The sequence below is a fragment of the Actinia tenebrosa genome, unplaced genomic scaffold, assembly GCF_029948245.1.
Source record: "Actinia tenebrosa isolate PJP-AT-01 unplaced genomic scaffold, QUT_ActTen_1.0 PGA_scaffold2__45_contigs__length_23673736, whole genome shotgun sequence".
In the NCBI taxonomy this organism is placed as follows: domain Eukaryota; kingdom Metazoa; phylum Cnidaria; class Anthozoa; order Actiniaria; family Actiniidae; genus Actinia; species Actinia tenebrosa.
The window spans coordinates 20,762,971-20,784,674 of record NW_028292579.1 but is presented as its reverse complement, the minus strand read 5'-3'; the positions used below and the strand labels follow the sequence as shown (position 1 = coordinate 20,784,674).

General features: G+C 41.8%; 1 protein-coding gene across 1 annotated transcript in view; it reads left to right on the top strand.

Annotated features, from left to right (window-relative positions):
• LOC116296419 (importin-4) overlaps positions 1-20,303 on the top strand; it is a 40,587-nt gene extending 20,284 nt beyond the window's left edge. The window contains exons 31-34 of the mRNA XM_089034457.1: positions 466-598; positions 1,749-1,853; positions 2,714-2,783; positions 19,103-20,303. Coding sequence (XP_088890583.1) covers positions 466-598; positions 1,749-1,853; positions 2,714-2,783; positions 19,103-19,236 — 442 coding nt within the window. The 3' untranslated portion in view covers positions 19,237-20,303. The remainder of the gene's footprint in view (positions 1-465; positions 599-1,748; positions 1,854-2,713; positions 2,784-19,102) is intronic.
• The last annotated feature ends 1,401 nt before the right edge of the window (positions 20,304-21,704 follow it).

Here is a 21,704-nt window from a genome sequence, read left to right as displayed (position 1 = left end):
ACCTCTGGGTGATCTAATTCAGGGCACGGCTAACTCACAGATCAAACCCTGAAACAACCTCCGGGCTGATCTAAGTCAGGGGCACGGCTAACTCACAGATCAAACCCTGAAACAACCTCTGGGCTGATCTAAGTCAGGGCACGGCTAACTCACAGATCAAACCCTGAAACAACCTCTGGGCTGATCTAAGTCAGGGCATGCCTAACTCTCGCAGATCGAACCCTAAAACAACCTCTGGGCTGATCTAATTCAGAGGCACGACTAACTCGCAAATCAAATTTGAATTTAGCGTAAGGAAAACCGGATAAGCAGAGAAAAACTTTAAAATCAAGAGAGAGAACCAACAAACTCTACTCACATGTGATGCCGAGTACAGGAATTGAACTTAAGATTGCATGTAGAACACCATCAACCGTAACATGTGCTATCATATATATAGTTTTATTTCCTTGACAATTCTTGCAGATATTACCAGGTGTTGTTGGAAGCCTTTTTCTCAATGTCCTCGTCAGAACAGCCTGGTCGTGTTGTAGATAATGTTTGTGGTGCTGTGAGCCGGATGATTATGGCGAAACGGTCAGCGGTACCCCTTGACAAGGTGATTAGCTTAATTATCTGGACACAAGTACAGTATTGGCCATTACGAGACTGAGGGGGAAGCTGAATCGATTTGGCATTACAGTGCATTGTTGGGCTGCCTTAGGGGACATTATTCCAGATGGCGTCTATTATGCCCCCTAAAACAGTCCCATAATGTCCCACAACAACAACTCGACCCAATTTTTTCCTCGACCTTCGCCCCATTTATATATTTCGTTTGTCCGTTACGTCAACGCGGCCATGTTGGTGGTAACTGTATAACATATAAGATATCTGATCTTAGCATCCATTTATTCAATACTACCAACATGACCATGTCTCTGTTACTTTATTATCTTGGAAATGATTACAAACCATCAGCAATAAATGTGTCTCGCGCGCACCTCTAAAATAGACAACGTTTATCAGAAATTACGATGCATTATGGAGATTTGAGTACCGCACATGTATAACATTTGCTCTATAGAGGCTTTGTATCATCACGTGATGGCAGCCATGACAGGAGGTATAACAATAGATTCGTTCTACCTTGGGAAACTCAATTCTTTCTCATGTAAATTAGATTAGACCAGATTCAATTGTCCCTGCCTCCTGTTAAGGCTGCCATCACGTGATGGTGCAAAGCCAATATTGCAATTGAGCCTGCAACAAGTTTTTTTTTAATGATGTTGCTAGGACAAATCAAAAAAAATCCCCGCAAATTGCTCACAACCTCCCGGATCTACCATTATGCATTATGAAATAACCGTTATGAATGTCGCGTTCTGATTGGTTTGGAGCGCGTGCTTTATGAGAGTACATTGCACGCGCGCGCACTTTCCGTTGCGTCATTCCCTATTATTGTAATTTGTATTTTATAAAAGAAATAAAAAACTTGCTTGCTGTGATGTGATGTGTGCAGTCATTAAGCACTTGGGGAATGGCAGAACACTCGAGAAGTGTTCAGAAGCACTCCGCTACGCGTCGTGCTTCTCCTAACACTTCTCTCGTGTTCTGCCAACCCCCGCGTGCTTTATGACAGCACACAGCACCCGCGCGCGTTTTCTATTTCTTCATCTGTCAATTGTAAAAAAAAACATTCAATATCAGTTATTTTCTAGCATGTGACCTTCGGTGAGTAACTATTTACATGGTATTTATTTCGACAGGTGTTTCCAATGATTATCCAATGTTTACCGCTCAAGGAGGATTTTGAGGAGAATCCTACCGTCTATTCGTGTATTATTGAACTGTTTAGCGATCAACATCCACAGGTCAGCACACGCGGACACACTAGAGAGTTTTAGATTGACTTTTTTTTCTCCCCGCAACAGGCAAACGTGACCACGTTTTCATAGTTTTCCTGTATTTTACTTTACTATTTCCAAACCTTCTCACCAAGCGCAAATACTCTTTTGTTTTTCTACTACTTGGACTTTTTTGCGATTCTTTTTCAGTAATTTAAAAGAATTTTTTACTGGTCAACTGACGTTTCACGTTTGCCGTGAACGTAAATCTAAAACTCTCTACTAATCAACATTTTCCATGCAACTTTGCACGCAACTAATTTGAATTGTGGGGTAACACAAGATGATTGTGGTGATGGTGATAATGATGATGATGATGACAAGAATGATCGTGATGATGGTGATGACCATGGTGATGGTAAACGTGTTGATTTTGATTTTCCTTGTGTTAGCAGATATTATTGTTCATGGTAAAGATGATATGGTTGTCAAAAAAAAGATGATGGTGGTGTTGGTGGTGGTGATGATTGTGATGGTGATGGTGATGATACTCATGACCATGATAAATATTGGTAATAGGACTGAGTGAAGTCAACAGACCTCTTTACCTTTAAGCGTAATGTTTTGCCCCTTTCAGACCACGTGTCATTCCCTTGAGAATAAGATTCTTGTTGCCATGTCTTCTAATGTATAACCGTCAAACAAAGAAATGATACTCTAGGGAATGACACGTGGTCTGAAATGGAAAAACATTACGCCCAAGGTAAAGAGGCCTATTCGGTATATAACCATACGGGGGATAAACAAAATTGGACGACCTCAAATATTGGAAGTACAAAATTTGATTCATTAGCACTAATGGTTTTGATTGGTTCTTTATCTTGAAGGTCATGCAACATCTTGGTCATATTTTAGGAATCTTTGCTCAAGTTTTACCGTCACCTGACCTTCAAGAAGGTATTGTACTAATATCAGATTTACTGTTCTTCCATTAAAAAGCAAATTGTATATTAAGAGGAAATTTTTTTTCAATAATGAGCAATAATGGCAAAAAGCGCCAAAAACTAGACTTTCGTAAGAGTTTTGATCCCAATTTTCGTTTTGGGTTAACACTCAAAACCTTTTTTAAACAGTTAGAAACTGATTTACTATGATAAAATGCCTGTTTGAAGCGGTATTTTCAATTGTACAAAGATGTTTTGTTGCATTTGCGTTAGAATGTTACTTTGTCAAATGAAGGCCTAAATCTCATTTTCGAATACAATTTTTGCTTTGGGTTAACACTTTGATTCCACTTTCATCGGTCATCTCCACTTCCAAACAAGTTAAACCTTTCTGAATAACAAGATTTTAGCCTTGTGCAACAGCCTTTCTTCAATAAAATAGGTTTCGGCGCCCACTGCTTGAATACGAAAAGAATTCTCTCTTAAGATCTCAAAGTATTTTAGGTTTATTATTGCCCCACAATAGGGGGCTCAAAAATTATTAAAACTAGGCACCTTCTTAGTAATGAGAAATTTTTAGTTTAACTATGAGCTAGAAAGGAAGTGCATAGGCACCCTATGACCTCTCTTAAGATATCCGAGAGTGTTAAGTTCTCCTCAAAAAGAAAACCTTTTAGGAAACTGATGAGATAACTAGCTAAAAACTAGTGTGAGCTGCGTCGGTGTTTAGGAAAGAGGTCTTTTTTCCTTTGTTTGTTTTTAGATATCCATGAATGTTCAGTTCTCCTCAAAAAGAAAACTATTTAGGAAACTGATGAGATAAGTAGTTAAAAACTAGTGTGAGCTGCGTCGGTGTTTAGGAAGCTGAGGTCATTTTTCCTTTGTTTTTGTTTGTTTTTTGTTTGTTTGTTGTTTTGTTTTGTTTGTTTCGTTTTTTTCTTTTTTGTTTGTTTGTTGTTTTGTTTTGTTTGTTTCGTTTTTTTCTTTCTTGTTTGTTTGTTGTTGTCGTATTTCTTTTCTTTTTATGTACAGGTGTTTTCAATGTTGTTGTTATTCTTACTATTTTTTGTGGTGCTTTTTAATAGTGAAGCAGTTTCTTTAGTTTTGTTCCTTACACTTGGTGGTGGTTTTTTCAAGGTTTTCGTTTTTGTTTTTTTTACTTTCTTTTTTTCTCAACTAGAATAGCAGCGAGACATGGATTTCTAGTTCTTGAATCAAGAATTCATTGATTATTGAGTAGGAATTAGAATCTCAGGCGGAATTAGTTGAATTGTTTTATTTTTGAATGGCGCTAACTTACATCCTCATCTTCGCCGATTTAACAAAAATGATTAATTGAATTGAATTTGTTAATGGAAAACGTGTTATGGCACTGCGTAATCATTGGCGCTTCATAATATCATGCTGCGCGCATGTTAACCATCACATTTTACATCTTTTTTTTTTTTTACTCGAGCGCAACCGAACCATTTTGCCAAATAAACCCATTTAACCGACTAACAAACTAGAAAGGTTTGTATAGCGCTAAAATCCTTTTGAAGAGTCAGTTTCCATATTTCCGGGAAGATTCATCCAGAAATTTCCAAAAAACGCCACAAAACAGCCTGACGCATCATTTCCATGGCTGATTAATTAAGGTCTTCCGTAAACTCCTGTGGCTTCAGATCTTCAGATCAGGATTTTTTTTTTCTTTGTTGGATTGGTTGCACTAAAGATTGTTGAAGAAGCCTTATAGAGCCAACGAACAACTCTACTCACATACGACACCGAGTCTGGAGTCAAAGAGACGCCTGCGCAACACCGACCCATGATTTTTCGATTCACAGTAGGAAAAATAGATATTGTCTTAATCTTGTCTATCAATAGTTATCCATTTGTAGTGGTTCTAGATTATCTCGAGGACTATAGTCCTCGAGATAATCTAGAACCTTTACAAAATTTGACATATCGTCAAATCTGAACGAACTGATTGAGAAAGAAAACACAAGATGAATGCCGAAGGAAACCCGAACTTGACCATCGAGCAACAACATGAAAGAATCCTCGAATTAGAAAAACAACTTGAAAACATGATAAAAGGACCGTCTGAATATGGGAGACAACTTGAGCGAGAGTTGGATCTTGGATCCCGAAGAGGTAAGAGAATTATTCAAGAAAATATGAAAGATTTCGAAGGCCGTAAAGCCGAACGGATTACACAAAGACGACATTCCTTGGCGGGATATTTATCCCACCTGTCAAGACTTGTCAACCAAGTTGGAGACGTGGAACGATGCTTCGAAGCCGAAAAAATTGTTGATTATTTAAAGAAATTAGAACTTGCATGGGATTTGTACAGAAATGAATACAGTGTTTACATCGAGGAAGATGTAAGTGAAACAGAACTATTACGAGTAAAACAACAACACGAATATGCCAAAGATAATTATCACAAGTGTGCCTATGCCGCATGCGAGCGTTTGAGACAGGCACAACAATGTCGAGAAGACGAGCAGGCGCCAGTTCGCCGACAAAGAGATAATGAGACAATAAGCCGATATTCCTACGCAGGGGGGTCTACTAAGTCGAAAACTAGATCGCTGAGCTCTTCGAAGAAACGAGAACTACAGAAAAACGCGGAATTGAAGAAAATGATGGCAGAACAAGCTGAAGGAATAGCAAAATTGGAAGCGGAAATGGAAAAGCGCAAGATAGACATTGAACTAGAGAAGCAAAAAACAGTAAGAAAACTGAGATTTGAAGCCAAGATAGCAGAAAAGGAAGCCGAATTTATGTCAGAGGATGAAGAGTCCGATCTAGAATTACCACGTGGACCATGCCTTTACACAAGCACCCCCTTGACAAAGGAAGACCAGACCACTGATTGGGTCGTGAACGAAACCACACGCATCCATGTACCGGATGACCGCGATGAAAGAATAAAACGAGAATACGAATATGAATACCAGAGAAGCTCCCAATGCCCCGAGAAGTACGATGAATATTGGAGAAACTCCCACGTTCCTAAGAGGTACGACATGCAAGAAGAAAGCGCTGACAAGAGCCACGCCCAAAACGTTATGGCCGACGAAAGATACCATTCTGAGAGACCTCGAAGAGAAGAATCCATCTTACAAGAAACTACAACCCACAATGCAATTATGCTGAAGTTGAACATGTTGCAAGCCATGCAGCCTGTAAAGTTCTCCGGAGATGCTGACGACTTCCCCAGTCTTAGAAGCCGCCTGAAAGACAATTTAGAGGACGGATTATTGACCGACGGACAAAAACTGGAGTTCTTACCGAAATTTGTCTGCGGAGAAGCGTATGAAGTAGTTCAACGAGCGTCTGGATGCAAGTACGACGATATTGTGAAGCTGCTAGAGGAACGATACGGACACCCATCCGCGGTTGCAGCCGCATGTATCGAAAAACTGACCATTGGTCCAAAGTTAGCCCATGATGACAACAAAGGACTACGTAACTTTGCAGAACAACTTGAATCAGCATCGAAGAAGCTGGAAGGAGAATACGAAGTTGAAGCAAGCACGACGTCGAACCTGAAGCTGATCGTAAGTAGGTTGCCAAACTACCTATCAGCAAGGTGGGGAGATACCCTGTACTTCATCAGAGAGAAAGGGATGTCACCGAAGTTGAAGGACCTTGCGGCATTTGTGAAAAGACAAGCAGCAATCAAGAACGATCCCGCCTTTGTCACTACAACTTCATCACGGAACAGTGAATCGAAAACGAACACTGCTAGACCAATGAGATTCACTCACAAGGTAATGAAAGCTCAACCTCCGCTGAAAACCGCCACCTTCACGACCGACGTCAGACCTAAGGAAGCGTATCAAGCCGGTAGTAAAACAGAAAACGCAAGTACGCCGGGTCGCTGTGTCTGCTGCTCTGGAAGCCACGACCTTCTACATTGTACACAGTTCGCAAGGAAAGACATCACGGACAGATGGAACGTCGTGAAGAATAATAAACTGTGTCATGTTTGCTTGAAAGCGGGACACTTAAGAACACAATGCAAATCGAACGAGAACTGTGGATGCGGAAGTGAGCGACGCCACCACAAGCTGCTACAAAACTTTCTCAGACCGAAAGCAGCCCCAGTCGACAAGAAAGCTGAAGAAAGGGAACAAAGAAAGGATCCACCGAGTAACGACCAGAGGCCTGCTCCTGAACAGAGGAAAACCGACCAGTACGCAACCAACGTACGAAATACAGACAAAAGTATACTTCTGCACGTGGTACCGATAAAGATCTCCGCGCCGGATGGAAGTGCGATAACGACGTATGGACTCCTGGACAACGGGTCCCGTGCCACCGTAGTTGACGCCGAAGTGGCAGAGATGATAGGACTCAAAGGAAGAAAGAAAAGAATATCGGTCAATACGCTGATGAATAAAGAAGAAGAAGAGTTCCAACTGGCTGAGTTCCGGATACAGTCTGCCGATGGCGAAGGACAACCAATCACAGTAGAGGAAGGGTTGATATCACAAAAATTCAGCATTTTTGAAGACCTCTTGCCTTCCAATATCAACAGAAATGCGTACCCTCATCTGATAGACATTGAAGTACCGGAAGTAGAAGTCCCGCGGGTATCTGTGTTGATTGGCAAGGATGTTGACGAAGCACACGAGATAATTGAAGTACGGAAATCTGATGAACCTACCTGTAAGCTCCAGGCTCAGAGAGGGCCCCTTGGGTGGGTCATTACGGGTACTATTGAAGGAAAAACACAACGAACGAAACTTGACTTGCACTTTACGGACATAGAAAACCTGAAGTTACGTGAACAGATAGAAAGATTCTGGAAGATAGATGACTATGGAACAAGACAGAATGTCAAAGAAAAAGAGGTGCTTTCAAGAGAAGATCTGAGAGCAGTAGCGAAGCTTGAAGAGACAACAGTGTTTAAAGAAGGACATTACGAGACCGGACTGCTGTGGAAGAAAGATGATGTGAAATTGCCAAACAATCGCGAGCAAGCTGAAAAGAGACTGTTGAGCCTCAAGAAAAGGTTTCAAAAGGATCGAGCGTTCGAAGAAGTGTATCGTGACACCATGAATGGCTACATCGAGAAAGGATACGCGCGCAAACTCTCCGCTGAAGAAACTTCGCAGATTGGACCGCGAACATGGTACTTACCTCACTTCGGAGTTACGAACGTTAATAAGCCAGGAAAAGTGCGTATTGTTTTCGACGCCGCTGCTGAACATGAAGGTACGTCATTGAACAAGAATCTGCTTCAGGGACCCGACTACACGAACAGTCTGCTTGGCGTATTACTGCGATTCCGTGAAGACAAAGTTGCACTTGTAGCGGACATCGAAAGCATGTTCCATCAAGTCGGAGTACGTGAAAGAGATCAAGACTCTCTAAGATTCTTATGGTGGAGTGGAGATGCTGATGATCCTCCTGAAGAGTATGTGATGACAGTCCATATATTTGGTGCAAGAGACTCGCCGTGTGCAGCAAACTCAACCCTGAAGAAAACAGCGGATGACAACAGCGACGACTTCGATACTGCGACAGTTCACACTGTAAAGAACAACTTTTATGTCGATGACGTCCTAAAGTCGTTACCTAATGCGGACGCTGCAACGCGCATGGCTGACCAACTGACACAGCTGTGTATGAAAGGAGGCTTCAAGTTAACGAAGTTCATCAGCAACGACCGCGAGGTCCTAGCTGAAATACCAGAAGAAAAGAAAGCCACGTCCTTCCTCGATCTGAAACTCCAAGAACTACCAACAGAAAGCAGTAGCAGTATCGTACTTGAGAGCCGAGTATCATGATGGAAGAATCGAATGCTCATTTGTGATGGCTAAGTCCAGAAACACCCCTATCAAGACCCTCACCATCCCTCGTCTTGAATTGCAGTCAGCGGTACTTGCAACGCGTCTTGACAAGACAGTGAGGAAAGAGCTAGAGCTTGATGTCCAACAAGTAACATTTTGGACCGACTCCATGATAGTTCTAAACTATATCAGAAACGAAACTCGACGTTTCCAAACATACGTCGCAAACAGAGTGACCGAAATCAGAGAGGAAACACTGCCCGAACAGTGGAGACATTGTCCAGGCAAGGACAATCCTGCAGATGATGCAAGCCGTGGTCTTGACACTGAAGAATATCTCAAGAACCAACGCTGGCTTAAAGGACCAGAGTTTCTGTGGAAGACGAAAGAGAACTGGCCCGAGAACAAGTTTGAAGAAGTTAGCGTACAAGATCTGGAAGTTAAGAAAGAAGCTTATCTGACCGTACCTGAACGCAGATCATCTGTGGAGGAACTTACAAGGAGGTATTCCAACTGGATAGTACTCCTGCGCCGAGTTGCCTGGCTTGTCAAATTCACCGAATGGATCAAGTCCCGACACGTGAAAGAGAAACGTATTTCTACTGAAGACCTGCAGAACGCTAAATTGAAGGTTGCTAGGATCGTGCAACGTGAAGCCTTTTCCGAAGAAATGCAGAGCCTCAAGAAGAAGAAACAAGTTTAAGGACACAGCCCCACAGCAAGTCTAAGCCCAAAGTTACATGATGATGGTCTACTTCGTGTTGGTGGAAGATTGGCTAAGGCACCAATTTCCCATGACGCAATGCACCCAATAATTTTGCCTCGGAAGAGTCACGTTACGACAATCTTGATACGTTACTTGCATGAGAAGAACGGACACTGTGGTCAAGAGCAAGTGCTAGCCCTCCTGAGAGAACAATTCTGGGTAATCCAAGCACGAGTTGCCATAAAAAGAATCCTCGGAAGATGTATCGATTGCAAGAAACAGAGACCTCAAACGACAAACCAAGAAATGGGTGAGCTACCAAAAGTTCGCTTAACCCCATATGAACCACCATTTACCTACACAGGGGTAGATTATTTTGGACCCTTCCATATCAAGAGAGGAAGAGGACGAGTAACCGAGAAGAGATGGGGAGCCATCTTCGTGTGCATGAACTCCCGCGCCGTCCACTTGGAGGTCGCAAAATCGCTGGAAACTGACGACTTTATCATGGTCTTGGTAAGGTTCCTGAACCGAAGAGGTCACGTCAAAGAAATAAGATCGGATAATGGAACAAATTTTGTCGGGGCGGACAGAGAAATCAAGGAAGCCATTAAAGAGATAGACTCCCGCAAGATTGCGGGGGAGCTGATGGAACGCGGATGCAAATGGGTATTTCACCCACCAGGAGCCCCACACATGTCAGGTGTATGGGAACGGCTTGTGAAAACTGTCAAGAGAAGCATCAAAGCCATAATGGGACAAGAGACAGTCAACGAAGAAGTGCTACATACCGTATTTACCGAGGCGGAGCGCATTTCCAATGGCAGACCGCTAACTCGAAATCCGCCGAATCCTGATGATGACGAACCGTTAACTCCGAGTCATTTCCTGAACGTCCGTCCAACCACCAACCTACCCTCTGAGATGATAGACGAATCGGACAAACACAGCAAGAAACGATGGAGACAAGCACAGTTGTTAGCCAACCATTACTGGAAGAGATGGTTGAAAGAATATATACCCTCACTGCAAGAGAGACAAAAATGGCGACAACCAAAGAGAAACATACGGATTGATGATTTGGTGCTGGTAGCTGACGAAAACCCTACAAGGAACAAATGGCCGTTAGGCAGAGTTACTAAGGTGTTCCCAGGAAGTGATGGTTTGGTTCGAAGTGTAGAAGTGAAGACTAAGGAAAACAGCTACCGACGTCCAATCCACAAGTTATGCTTGTTGGAAGCCGAAGATGAAGATGACGTTTGAACCAAGAGACTCAGACTTTGCGTTTATAATTTAGTCGAAACTGTTATAGTATGAACGTTTTAGTATAGACCGTTCATAGGGGGCGGAATGTTATAGCTTATGCATGATAGAAGCGGGTTCCCTGTGGAAGAGAGAAAAGGAGCTCGTGGGAATGGGGCAGAGTTGATATAGGGAAGAGTAGACAAGTTGTTGTTCTTAAAAAATGAATCCGGAATTCGAATGATTTTATCTTCAGGACAGCACATATGTGTAAGTATATTGATTCCGTTTTTCTTGGACAGAATATATTCTCATATAAGGTTTTGCAATTGTCATTCTAGCGAATCGTGAAAACCTGAAATCGTGAAAACCTGAACTCGTGAAATTAATCCTGTAACGTGGAATTGTGAAATCATTGACTGACTGAACTCTGAATAAACTGATAATCTAGAACTTGAACGTCACGCATCTTGACTATAGTCCTCGAGATAATCTAGAACCTTTACACCATTGCTCGAAGCTTTTTCTCTTTTTTCGCTTTTTTAACACTCCCCCTTAACATGACTGATCGTAAAAATCACATCCAGAAGCCTTTGACAATCATCACTGGTAGCATCACTAAAGTAATCCATGTGTTGAAAGACTCAGGGAAAGATTTCCTTAAGTTTGTAGTCTCCAAATAAATGAATACCTAATGAATTACCCAGACATGAAAAATATTAACGAGCTTTAACTACCGTTAACTTTCTGTCAATATGGTATAATTTGCATAATGAAAAAGAGAAATTATTCATTTCTCCAGTTTAAAATGTTTTTGAATAAAAATTCGGGTTTTGGGGTATATTTATAATATAGCTAATTCTTGCTTTATTTTTTCGTGTTCATCCTGTTATTATGTCCCGGAGTCCTGAGTCCTGCTCCTTCTGCTCTAATAAGATTGATAAAGTTATTATACCTGTCAATTTGGGTCAATTTTTTATAGCTTTCTTAGACAACATGACAACTCACCTCGGACAGAAGTGTTAAACACGCGCTGGGAAACACCTGAAAAGACAGCACAAGGACAAGACTTTTCTTGTATTATTGAAAGTACCGATATGGTATGGATAGAAACTTCCTATCGCCATTTTAAAGCCAATATGGTCAAAAAACAAAGCCACTAGCAGGTGTTGAAAGAACGTCATGAGAGAAGGGTTAGGAAAAGCGGGTCTTTCTTACCATAGCAAGCTTTGTTGTATTCTGGGTTAAGGTTTTTGTTTTACAAGGTTTGTTTAGGTCCAAATTCATTATCCTTTGTTTCATTATCTTCATGTCTTGCGAGTCCCTTGCGAAACAGCCGGACAAGCAAAACGCGTAGCAAAGTTATTCTTGCATTTCTCGAGTGTTCTGCCAATCCATAATTGCTTTATAACTCACACAACACAGCAAGAAATTTTATCATTATTTTAGAAAGGAACGTGCGCGTGCGTGCTGTGTTCTATAATAATGCACGCGCTCCCAACCAATCAGATTTCAAACAGTGTTGTAATCACATCTGGCGTCACCTGGCAAAAAGATACTAAAAGCACAACGACAGCCAATGCCATTCACATTTGGTCTCACCTAGCGAAAAAGAAGTTTCTTTAAAAAACAACCATAGTAGTAAAGACCATGAATTCTTCATTAGCCAATGAAGCTTGCCACGTTTATGCTCAATATGAGATGGACTACGGATCTGGCAAAGAAGGTCAACTAAATCTTGACAAAGAACTCGTCCAGCATTACGCTAACTTCGCCCTGGCCTCTGCTGTCCTTCGCTGTTTTCTGCTTGTGCTATCTGTCATGGGCAACTCCGTTGTTATCGCCACAGTTCTGTATTTTACGGAGCTACGTGTGACAGCTAACTGGTTTTTGGTCAATCTGGCTTCAGCAAATCTTATTACGGCGATTTTGAATCAAACTTGGTTTGCCGTTTCTATATTTTTAGCCTTTGCAGGAGACTCTAGGACTTGCACATCGCGCTTCCGTTTTGTTTTAGATCTTCTTGGGATGGTAGCTGTTAGTGTTTCGTTTGGGAGTCTATTCTTAGTCACTGTGGACAGATTTGTCGCTGTCTCTTACAGTCTTAGATATACCGCACTCGTTAACGAGAAGAGAGTGACATTTCTCATATCCTTTTGTTGGATATTCAGCGTTACTTTGAGCCTGTGCCGAACGTTTTGGATTTCCCAAAGATCTGTCATTATCCTTTTGTGGTTTCTGCTTCTTATTGTCATAACGCTCATTATGACATTCGTTCACTTGAAACTTTTGTGTATTTCCAGTTCACAGTCTTCTAAAATTGTCAATCAGAAGAAAATTGTCAATCCCAATGCATTTTGCAAGACAGAGAGACGTGGCTTGGCGACGGCAGCCTACGTTACTGTGGCCTTGTTATTTTGCTACGTGCCTCACATCTGCGTAGAAATCTTGTCACGGACTTCAAACCTTCTGGAAGATATTTCCACGCGCAGTCTCGTATACCAGGCAACAGTATCTCTTTATCTTTCAAACGCCAGCCTTAATCCATACTTGTACTTTCTGAGAAGCAAACGGTTGAGACAGTACAGCTTAAGACTTATAAAGAAATTCAGAAACATTTAAAAACTAGAACTGAATGGAACATATATTTCCACGCGCAGTCTCCTTTACCAGGCAACAGTATCTCTTTATCTTTCAAACGCCAGCCTTAATCCATACTTGTACTTTCTTAGAAGCAAACGGTTGAGACAGTACAGCTTAAGACTTGTTAAAGAAAACAGAAACATTTAAAAAATAAATCTGAATAGACGATATTTCGGCGCCCAGTCTTGCATACCAGGCAACAGTATCTCTTTATCTTTTAAACACCAGCCTTAATCCGTACTTGTACTTTCGGGTTTGGGCAATTTCGTAGACTTCAAAAATGTTATAATTTAAAATCCAATTCTTAAAATTGGAAAAAGAATTGATAAAAGTTCTGATAAATCTTTTTAAAATCCAGGAATTTAACATCCATGTTTTGAACTTTAAAAAAAAAGATAAAAGTCGAGATTAATCATTTTACGTGCAAAAACAATAAAGTTTGATTCTAAATAACATTCACATATTTGGTTCCTCTTCTCTTCTGATCATGGTCCTTTTTTTGTGTACACCTAAACCCTTGCACAATATTTTCAGTACTGATTCACATGATCTAAATAGTTTAACGGAGCAGCAGTAAGGGGGACTCGCGATCACCATTCGGAATCGCCCGGGAATTGCCCGTGTTTACGCACTAGCGTCCCCCGCGGGAATTACCCGTGTTCTGTTATATGTTGCGCGAAGATTTCCTTACTGCTGCTATGTTTGCGAAGGTTTAGAAGAGTATATATATTTCCCTTTTTTCGGCAACCATTTTCGGCTACCTTTCTACTCCTACACAGGCATTCCTCGTAGGCACAAAGTAGTATTTTTTTGTGTCCACTGCGCTGGCAGCAAGCACCAGAAATGTCCGTAGGGAAGTAGGTGGAGGCGAAATGCCTCTCCATGGTAGCAAGGGCCCCAAAACGAGTCCTCGTAGCAAGGGCGCGGCAAGACACCGCTACCTTTTGGAAAATCCATAGTAGTAGCCCAAAACCTTCGACACCCTCTATCTATTTCGTGGTAGTTGCGCCAAAGTGGCTATGTAGCCTGGTATGCGAATTCCTTGCAAAGTCTTTTGCGCTCGGTAGAGACCTTCCAAGATCTCCAAAAGTATTTGTGTAGTTCTTTGTTTTCCTAGCACGTATGCGACCATACCCGCAGCTATGTAGAGATACATGTCTATATCCTATGGACCCACGGAATACCCCTATGGATCCATAGGTACCTAGCTATGTTCGAACCGTATTCGTAGATATATATGGCAACGCCCAAAATACTATCCGAGGAAGAAATCGCAGGATTGTTGGAAGATAGGAGAAATGGAGTAGGGCTGCAGAAGGTAGCCAAAAAGTACGGCATAGGAATACCAAAGATTCGTAGGATAGAGCGAGAGAATGGTCTGGAGGTAGCAATCCCCGAAAAGCCACCAACTACAGACCTGCAGAAACATTTCCTAGAAGTGCAGGATTCCTTTGCTATAGTCTTGGACGATCTCCAAAAAGCTAGAGAAGAACTCCGAGACGCAAAGGAGGAACTACTAGCCAAAATGGAGCAGGAAGAAGATTCGTTCGAGAAAATAGACGTGGAAGAAATAGAGAACGAAGTAGAGGAAGTATCCACAAAAATAGACTGGCAAATAGCCGGCAATGTACTATTTGCCGCCTTGGGCATTGCTGCTGTCGTTTGGACGCGCATGCAACCACCCAAAGTAGTCTACTACAGACATCCAGCGGAGCCGCAGAGAAATTCTAGGATTCCGGAGATGGAGTAGAGACGTGCACCAGTCTGTCTTTCTTCTTTGCTTTGGTAGTCTTTTCTCTACCAATTTTGCAGTATAGCGGTGGCTGCGATGTCCAGTCTATCTTTTGCTCGTCCAGAAAGTGTCCCCAAACCGGAGTAGTAGCATGTTCTACCGTGCAGCCCTCCAAAACGCACTCCGAGCATTTTTCGGAAAGGAATAGGATTGTCCTTTCTTTTTTTCTGTAGGTGGTTTTGGCGTATTTCCAGCATTGGTATTCGCCTGGATGCATATGTAGCGCCTGTACACATTCTTTGTTGGGTGGCGCAGGCACTTCTAGTAGTCTTTCCGGGTGTTTGGGATGTTCTATTTTCCTAACCAATTCGTAGTACGTATCCAAACCAGGTCCTTCGGGCACGAAGACAGTGGCTATGTTGTTCTGCCACTCCACCAATATTTCTTCTCCTGGTATGGCAGTGCGTATGTTGCCGTTCGCTTCGAACTTTCCAGCCGCACACGCTTCCAATAGGGCTTCTGTGGCCCATGCTACAGAAGTTTCCCTATTCCTTCGCAATACTAAGCGGTGCCCTCTTGCCAACCAGTTGGCATCCAAGTCTCTGGGGATCGCATATCCTAGTATCTTGTAGTCTCCTGCAGGTATTTGGTCCATCCTATGCACTTTGGCCCTAGGCGTCTCTGGGCCAAACGGGCTTTCCTCTCCAAAGAACAATCTACGCAGATTGTCTGTCCTTCTGGAAATCCTATCCAATAGTTTCCTATATTTTTCCAACTCTTTTTCTATGGCTTTCCTGTCTTCTTCCTTTTGCCGCAGGATGGACTGCCTTTGTTCCGACAGCTCTGCGTGGTATCTTTTCGTGGCTTCGACCCACTCGTCGCCTTCCAAATCGTCCCGTATGTCTTCCAATCTTTGCTGTCGTTTTCGTTTGGACAGGAAGGATATTCTGCGGGAGGAAGGCACTTCCAAAATGCCGAACGGACTCTTTTCTACTCCGATCCTTTGTGCCTTCTTTGTGCGCCAAACCCACTCCACGTGTTCCGTTGGGGGCAGCATCGTGGCAATGGTGGGGGCATTTGCATGCACTCGAGTGGGAAACTTGGACTCCGCTAGTATGGTTTGGGGAGTCCTTCGTGTAGCAGCGCAGTGGAGCTATTTCCACCGGGTCTGTTCCTAGGATATCCACGCGGAATATAGGACATTTTCGGAACCCAAACTCTGCTATCGTCCAAAGTACGCATTGTTCCCACTTTTCGTTGCCTCGAACTCGCACACCGGCTATGCGCCGCGTTCCCAAATTGCAGTACCACGCTAGGAATATTTCTCCCGTCTCTTCGCAGCAAATGCAGCAGCATCTATCCAAGTGTTCTGCGAGAGCCAACCACAAATTCTTTGGCGGCTGTACTACGAATATGTCCTGCAAAGGTTCTATGGTCTCCGCTATAGCATTGGTGTGGGATTTGGAGAAGTCTTTGCCGTAGATGGATATTTCCACTCTGCTGCATCCTCTTTTCTGCACGTCTGGGTGCAGGAATGTTCTACGCAGGTGTTCGTTTGGACAATCCACGTACTCTGCCAACTTCGCTCCTACTGGGTTTTGCACTTCTCCGGCTTCGAAGTTGGATACTATTTTGTTGTATATTTTCGTACGTTTTCCGTCTTCCATCCAAGTGCAAACATGTTCTCCCACAGCATGCGTGTTTTCCAAAATCGTACCGTTGCGCCAACCGCTACTATGCTGCGGCACGTATCCCAACTCCCGCAAACGACGCACCAATGCAGCTCTATCCAAAGTTCCGGAGAAATCCTGTGTGTAGTCCACGGAGTATATTCCATATCCGTGTGCTTGTAGCAGCCTAGCAAACTTGGAAATGTTTTTGTCTACGGCTTCTATGGACAACTCCGAGGTGTCTACTTTGGCTACGAATACCGCGGCGGGTTCTCCATGCAAACTGGACCACTTGGCTGCCATATTGGAGACGCGGTCTACTATGTTTCCCTGCCTGCACGTGTGCACTACGCTGGTTGGTAGGAACACCCCAAATGTCTCCGTGGCTGCAATGGATATCTTGGAGACTATTGCCTTCGCATTCCTACAAAGCAGCTTCTTTCCATACAAATTCTCTTCGGAAACAAAACCATAGACAAACACATCGTCTACGAAAGGAGGCAATCCTTCCAGCGGCTGCAGACTGGTTGGTCCTTCGTTGCCCCGCAAGTAGTCGCACTTGGATATGTCTGACAGCAGGTTTCCGTCGCAGGCATTGTCCAGCAGCAAATGTGCTAGTAGCCTACTCTTTGCCCGTATACCCATCTCTTGCAATGTAGTCGAAATACTCTTTTGCTCTTCCATCTTCTATATATAGGGGTCGAAGGTTTTGGGCTACTACTATGGATTTTCCAAGAGCGGTGTCTTGCCGCGCCCTTGCTACGAGGACTCGTTTTGGGGCCCTTGCTACCATGGAGAGGCATTTCGCCTCCACCTACTTCCCTACGGACATTTCTGGTGCTTGCTGCCAGCGCAGTGGACACAAAAAAATACTACTTTGTGCCTACGAGGAATGCCTGTGTAGGAGTAGAAAGGTAGCCGAAAATGGTTGCCGAAAAAAGGGAAATATATATACTCTTCTAAATACTTTATAAACGTCAACTCCAGGCGGTAATTACCTTCGGGCATCAAGCCAATTATCCTTTCTGCTCTTTCCTCGTCCATCGTCTCGTCTGTATCTCCCTCCATAAATGTCGTGAAGGCAAAGTCGGCGTCTAAGCGGTCCAGCACCTGAGTTCGCAGTCGGCGCACAGTCTTGTTACTAATGCTTTTGATGGTGTCCATCTATATCTAAGGAATATTTTATCCTCCGTTTGCGACACAAATATTTTAACCTTCGCAAACATAGCAGCAGTAAGGAAATCTTCGCGCAACATATAACAGAACACGGGTAATTCCCGCGGGGGACGCTAGTGCGTAAACATGGGCAATTCCCGGGCGATTCCGAATGGTGATCGCGAGTCCCCCTTACTGCTGCTAACGGTAAAATATTTCTTGGCTTGAGAAGTGCGTCTTTAAGTTATGAAGTATTATACTTCCAATTTTAATTTATTTTTCCCTGTTTTTTATTTTTCACACTGTAAATATCTAATATTTTAATGCAATTGTATTGTAAAGGTTTAACCCAATTCATCTTTTAAGCTGTATAATTTTAAGAAATTAATAAGCTATCTATCTATCTATCTATCTATAAAATAGCAGAGTCTCCTTCACTGGCAATTCTTATCAGAGAATCTGCCAAAAATCGTCAACAAGGGAGACTCTGCTATCAGGGAATTTTAAACTTGTCCAATGTCCAATCAGAAAGCGGAATCAGTAATGACTGCAATTTTAGAATAAACCGTTTTTTTAAGGTTGCGTGCGCATTCAACTTGACGGGCCTCAAAACTGAAAAACGCAAATTCAGTAAAGAGAGCCAGTTTTAGATTTAAAGAGGAGAATAATCAATTTTATGAATTCTCATTGGAAAACATTTTATACAAGTTCCTTAAATTTGGATGCGCACTCAAAAAGTCTTCAACGAATACAAGTTTATTAATGTGTTGTTGTGTTTTTGCTTCCTGTCCTTTTTGTATATCTGTAGTGATGGCCTTTGCAGATCAAAGATTTAGATTTGTATAGATTTTCTTCTGAGCTTCTATGCTGTAAAATTGAGTCCGAATGCCTACATAGCATTCTCGGATTTTCTTCCGAGTTTCTGTGCTTTAAAAAACATAATATTCTTGGATTTTCTTCCGAGTTTCTGTGCTTTAAAAAAGATAGTATTCTTGGATTTTCTTCCGCGTTTCTGTCCTTAAAATTGCAAGAAAATTATCCTTTGGAAACAGTTAAAGTTGCTCATCAGTAGCATTGTAGATAGCCGAGAATAAAATTGATTCTAAATAGGCCTTGAGCTACTGTGTTGTATATAATTTATCTCGGAAAGAACAGGCTATTGACTAATATTCCACTTGTTCTCGAGGACTCATTGCTAATTATTCTGTTTGTTGCAATAAATGATTTTTGTCAGATTGTATTTTTAATAGGAACCTTTAAAAAGCGCAATTGGTCTCGAAAAATTAAATATAACAAAACTGCTATTCATGTTGAAAAAGAACAAACCATCTCTTTTATTTTTGAATTTTTTGATTTTCTCATAACCTAATATTTTTTCATATTCTTCCTCAGATGTTCGTGCAGGATTAGTTAACATGACCAAGAGTGTTCGTCAACAATATCCTCAAGATTTCGAGACCCTACTGCATTCTTTACCACAAGACAGAGCGCAAATCCTTCTTACAGCTACTCAAGCACCTAGTTAACGGTTTGAATTAGATATAAATAAGTTAAATCAGTTCTTATTTTGAACCTGCTAATATAGCGGGATATCAAGTTACTCCCAGTTCGAAAACGATTTACTTCAATTAAACGCAGGTTCTTCTAACAGCGTATCGAAATCTGTCAGTGTTTCACAGCACAAGATTGGTTGACGATAACAAAACATTCCTCATTAGCTTCTCTTGTTAGATCAACCAACAAGGCGGCTGTTCTATTGTTATTTATATCTAAAGGGATTTTTAGTTATCTGGTTGCAATCCAATAATTCTATCAAAAATTATTTGCGTGCTGGCGAGCTACTAGAGCAATTTAACAAGAGATGTAAGTTTGATTTGAACGCAAAGATATTTACAATGACTCAGTCGAAAACCCATGACACTTTAGAATTAATGGATATCACCGCAATATGGGTATGACTGTGACATGGAACCGTTCAAAAATATCACACAAAGTAAATCTTTAAAAAATTTTTGCGGGGAGGAAGTTTAGAAATTGTTTCAGGTTTTGGTAATTCCATGTAGCGTACGTGTTATGAAAGGTTCATTTCCTGTGCGGATACTCCAATCGGGACTACTTCGATAAACTAGTATCATTAACCAATCATATTGCGACATTTAGTTCAATATTTTTTAACCAGCCAATCAGATAGCGCATCGATATTATAAGAGCGTGAGAACGTGATAATCTGATTCGCTAACGCTGTTATGAGTTCAATCTTTGTCTAGTTTACTGTTATCTGATTGGTCAGTTTAATTCAAGTGGTCCCGGTTATTGTGTCCGCACAGTAATATGACTAGGGGGACAAGAAAGGTGTTGAATTTTGAAAAATGATTTTTTCAGAACCCCCGATTTTAGAAGCAGTCAAATGCCCACCCCTCGTCATATTAAATGGATCTTCCTTTCAGTCTTAAAGTAATCTCATCTTTATAATACTATTTAAATATTCTGTCACTGACTTAGTAACTGAACATTTTGAAAAAGGATAGATTATAGTGAATAGAATAGAAAGTGAATGCAACAATTGAACCATTAAAAATGAATCTACTTTTAATCATATCTTTCCTGTTTATTGAACATGTATTGCCTGCTTTGAAATGGATATATGGATGGATACAGCAAATGGACCATCAAAAACCCGATTCTCCTTTCATTCTTTCTTCTTTCCTTCCTTCCTTCCTTCCTTTCCTTCTTTCTTTTCTTTTCTTTTCTTTTCTTTCTTTCTTTTTCTTTTTCTTTTTTTTTTGTGATAAAAGGAACTGAATTTAAAATGCTGAGATTAATTAGGCCAATATACATGTAAATTTATCGTATTTTCAAATTATGCCCCGCAATGAGGATGCCTGTACAGTCGGTAGCAACCAAACTTAAACGCGTACTTACCTAAGCTATGGACACACGGTACGACATCGCGCGCAATGTTGCAGGCAATGGATGTTGCGAGCCATGTCGTAAATGTTGCTGAAGTAGAAAACGATCCTACTTCAGCAACATTGCCTGCAATATTGCGCGCAAAGTCGCACCTACTCCAGAACTGGACCTACTTTTATTTCTGTTTATATTCGTTCTTCTTCAAATCTACGCAGGCGGGCGCGAAAAGATACATGGGAATGAAATGATAATTTCACAATAAATATACGGAATCTTGTACTAAACTAAGATTGCGCGCGGGTAAAACAAACACAATTGTGAAAAGTGGGTCCAGTTCTGGACTACGTCGCACGTTGTGTCAGTGCCTCATTATGTTCAATAGGGAACAACTGACGAAACCGTGCGCGCACAGTGCAACAAATTTGAATACCCCGATATAGATACCCCGCTTTATGAAGTACTCATTAAATCCCCGTCTACCGATGCATTCACGCTGTTAAATTCTCAATAACCTTCGCCCTGTCCCGGGGACAGGGGTAGTGAAAATAATAAGTGCATAAATTATCCTAAGTTCAAAAAGTCATCCATAAGAAACTCAAAACATTGGCAAATTCAGTCCAGCTTACTCACAGCAAGACAACGCGAGCAGGTAGTACGAAGAGAAATTTATCCTCCCCCAATTTAATCAATGAGAAGAAAACTTATTCAAGAAAATTCGTTTTTAAACGCACAACCAGCCAAGGAAAGCAGATCAGCTTTAAAAAATAATGCTATAATGGAGCATGATGCAGTTAACCATATGGCCAACCCTTTTATAGAGGCCAGCTTTGCACCACCTAGTCACTGCAGGAGGTACATATGGTCTTGTCTGATTTACGTACGCGACAAGTAATTCAGTTTCTCAGGCTGGGACAAAGACTCTATTAGACTTAGACCTTTAGCACTACGTTCTGCCTAGGTACCGGCAAACCTCAAACTGCATTTCAACGTTGGGCGTTTTCCGTCCAACTTTCGACGTTTAGCAGGGCGACATAAAGAAGTTGTTGCTAGAAGAGCCGCCATATTGAATTTCATTTGTGCTGTG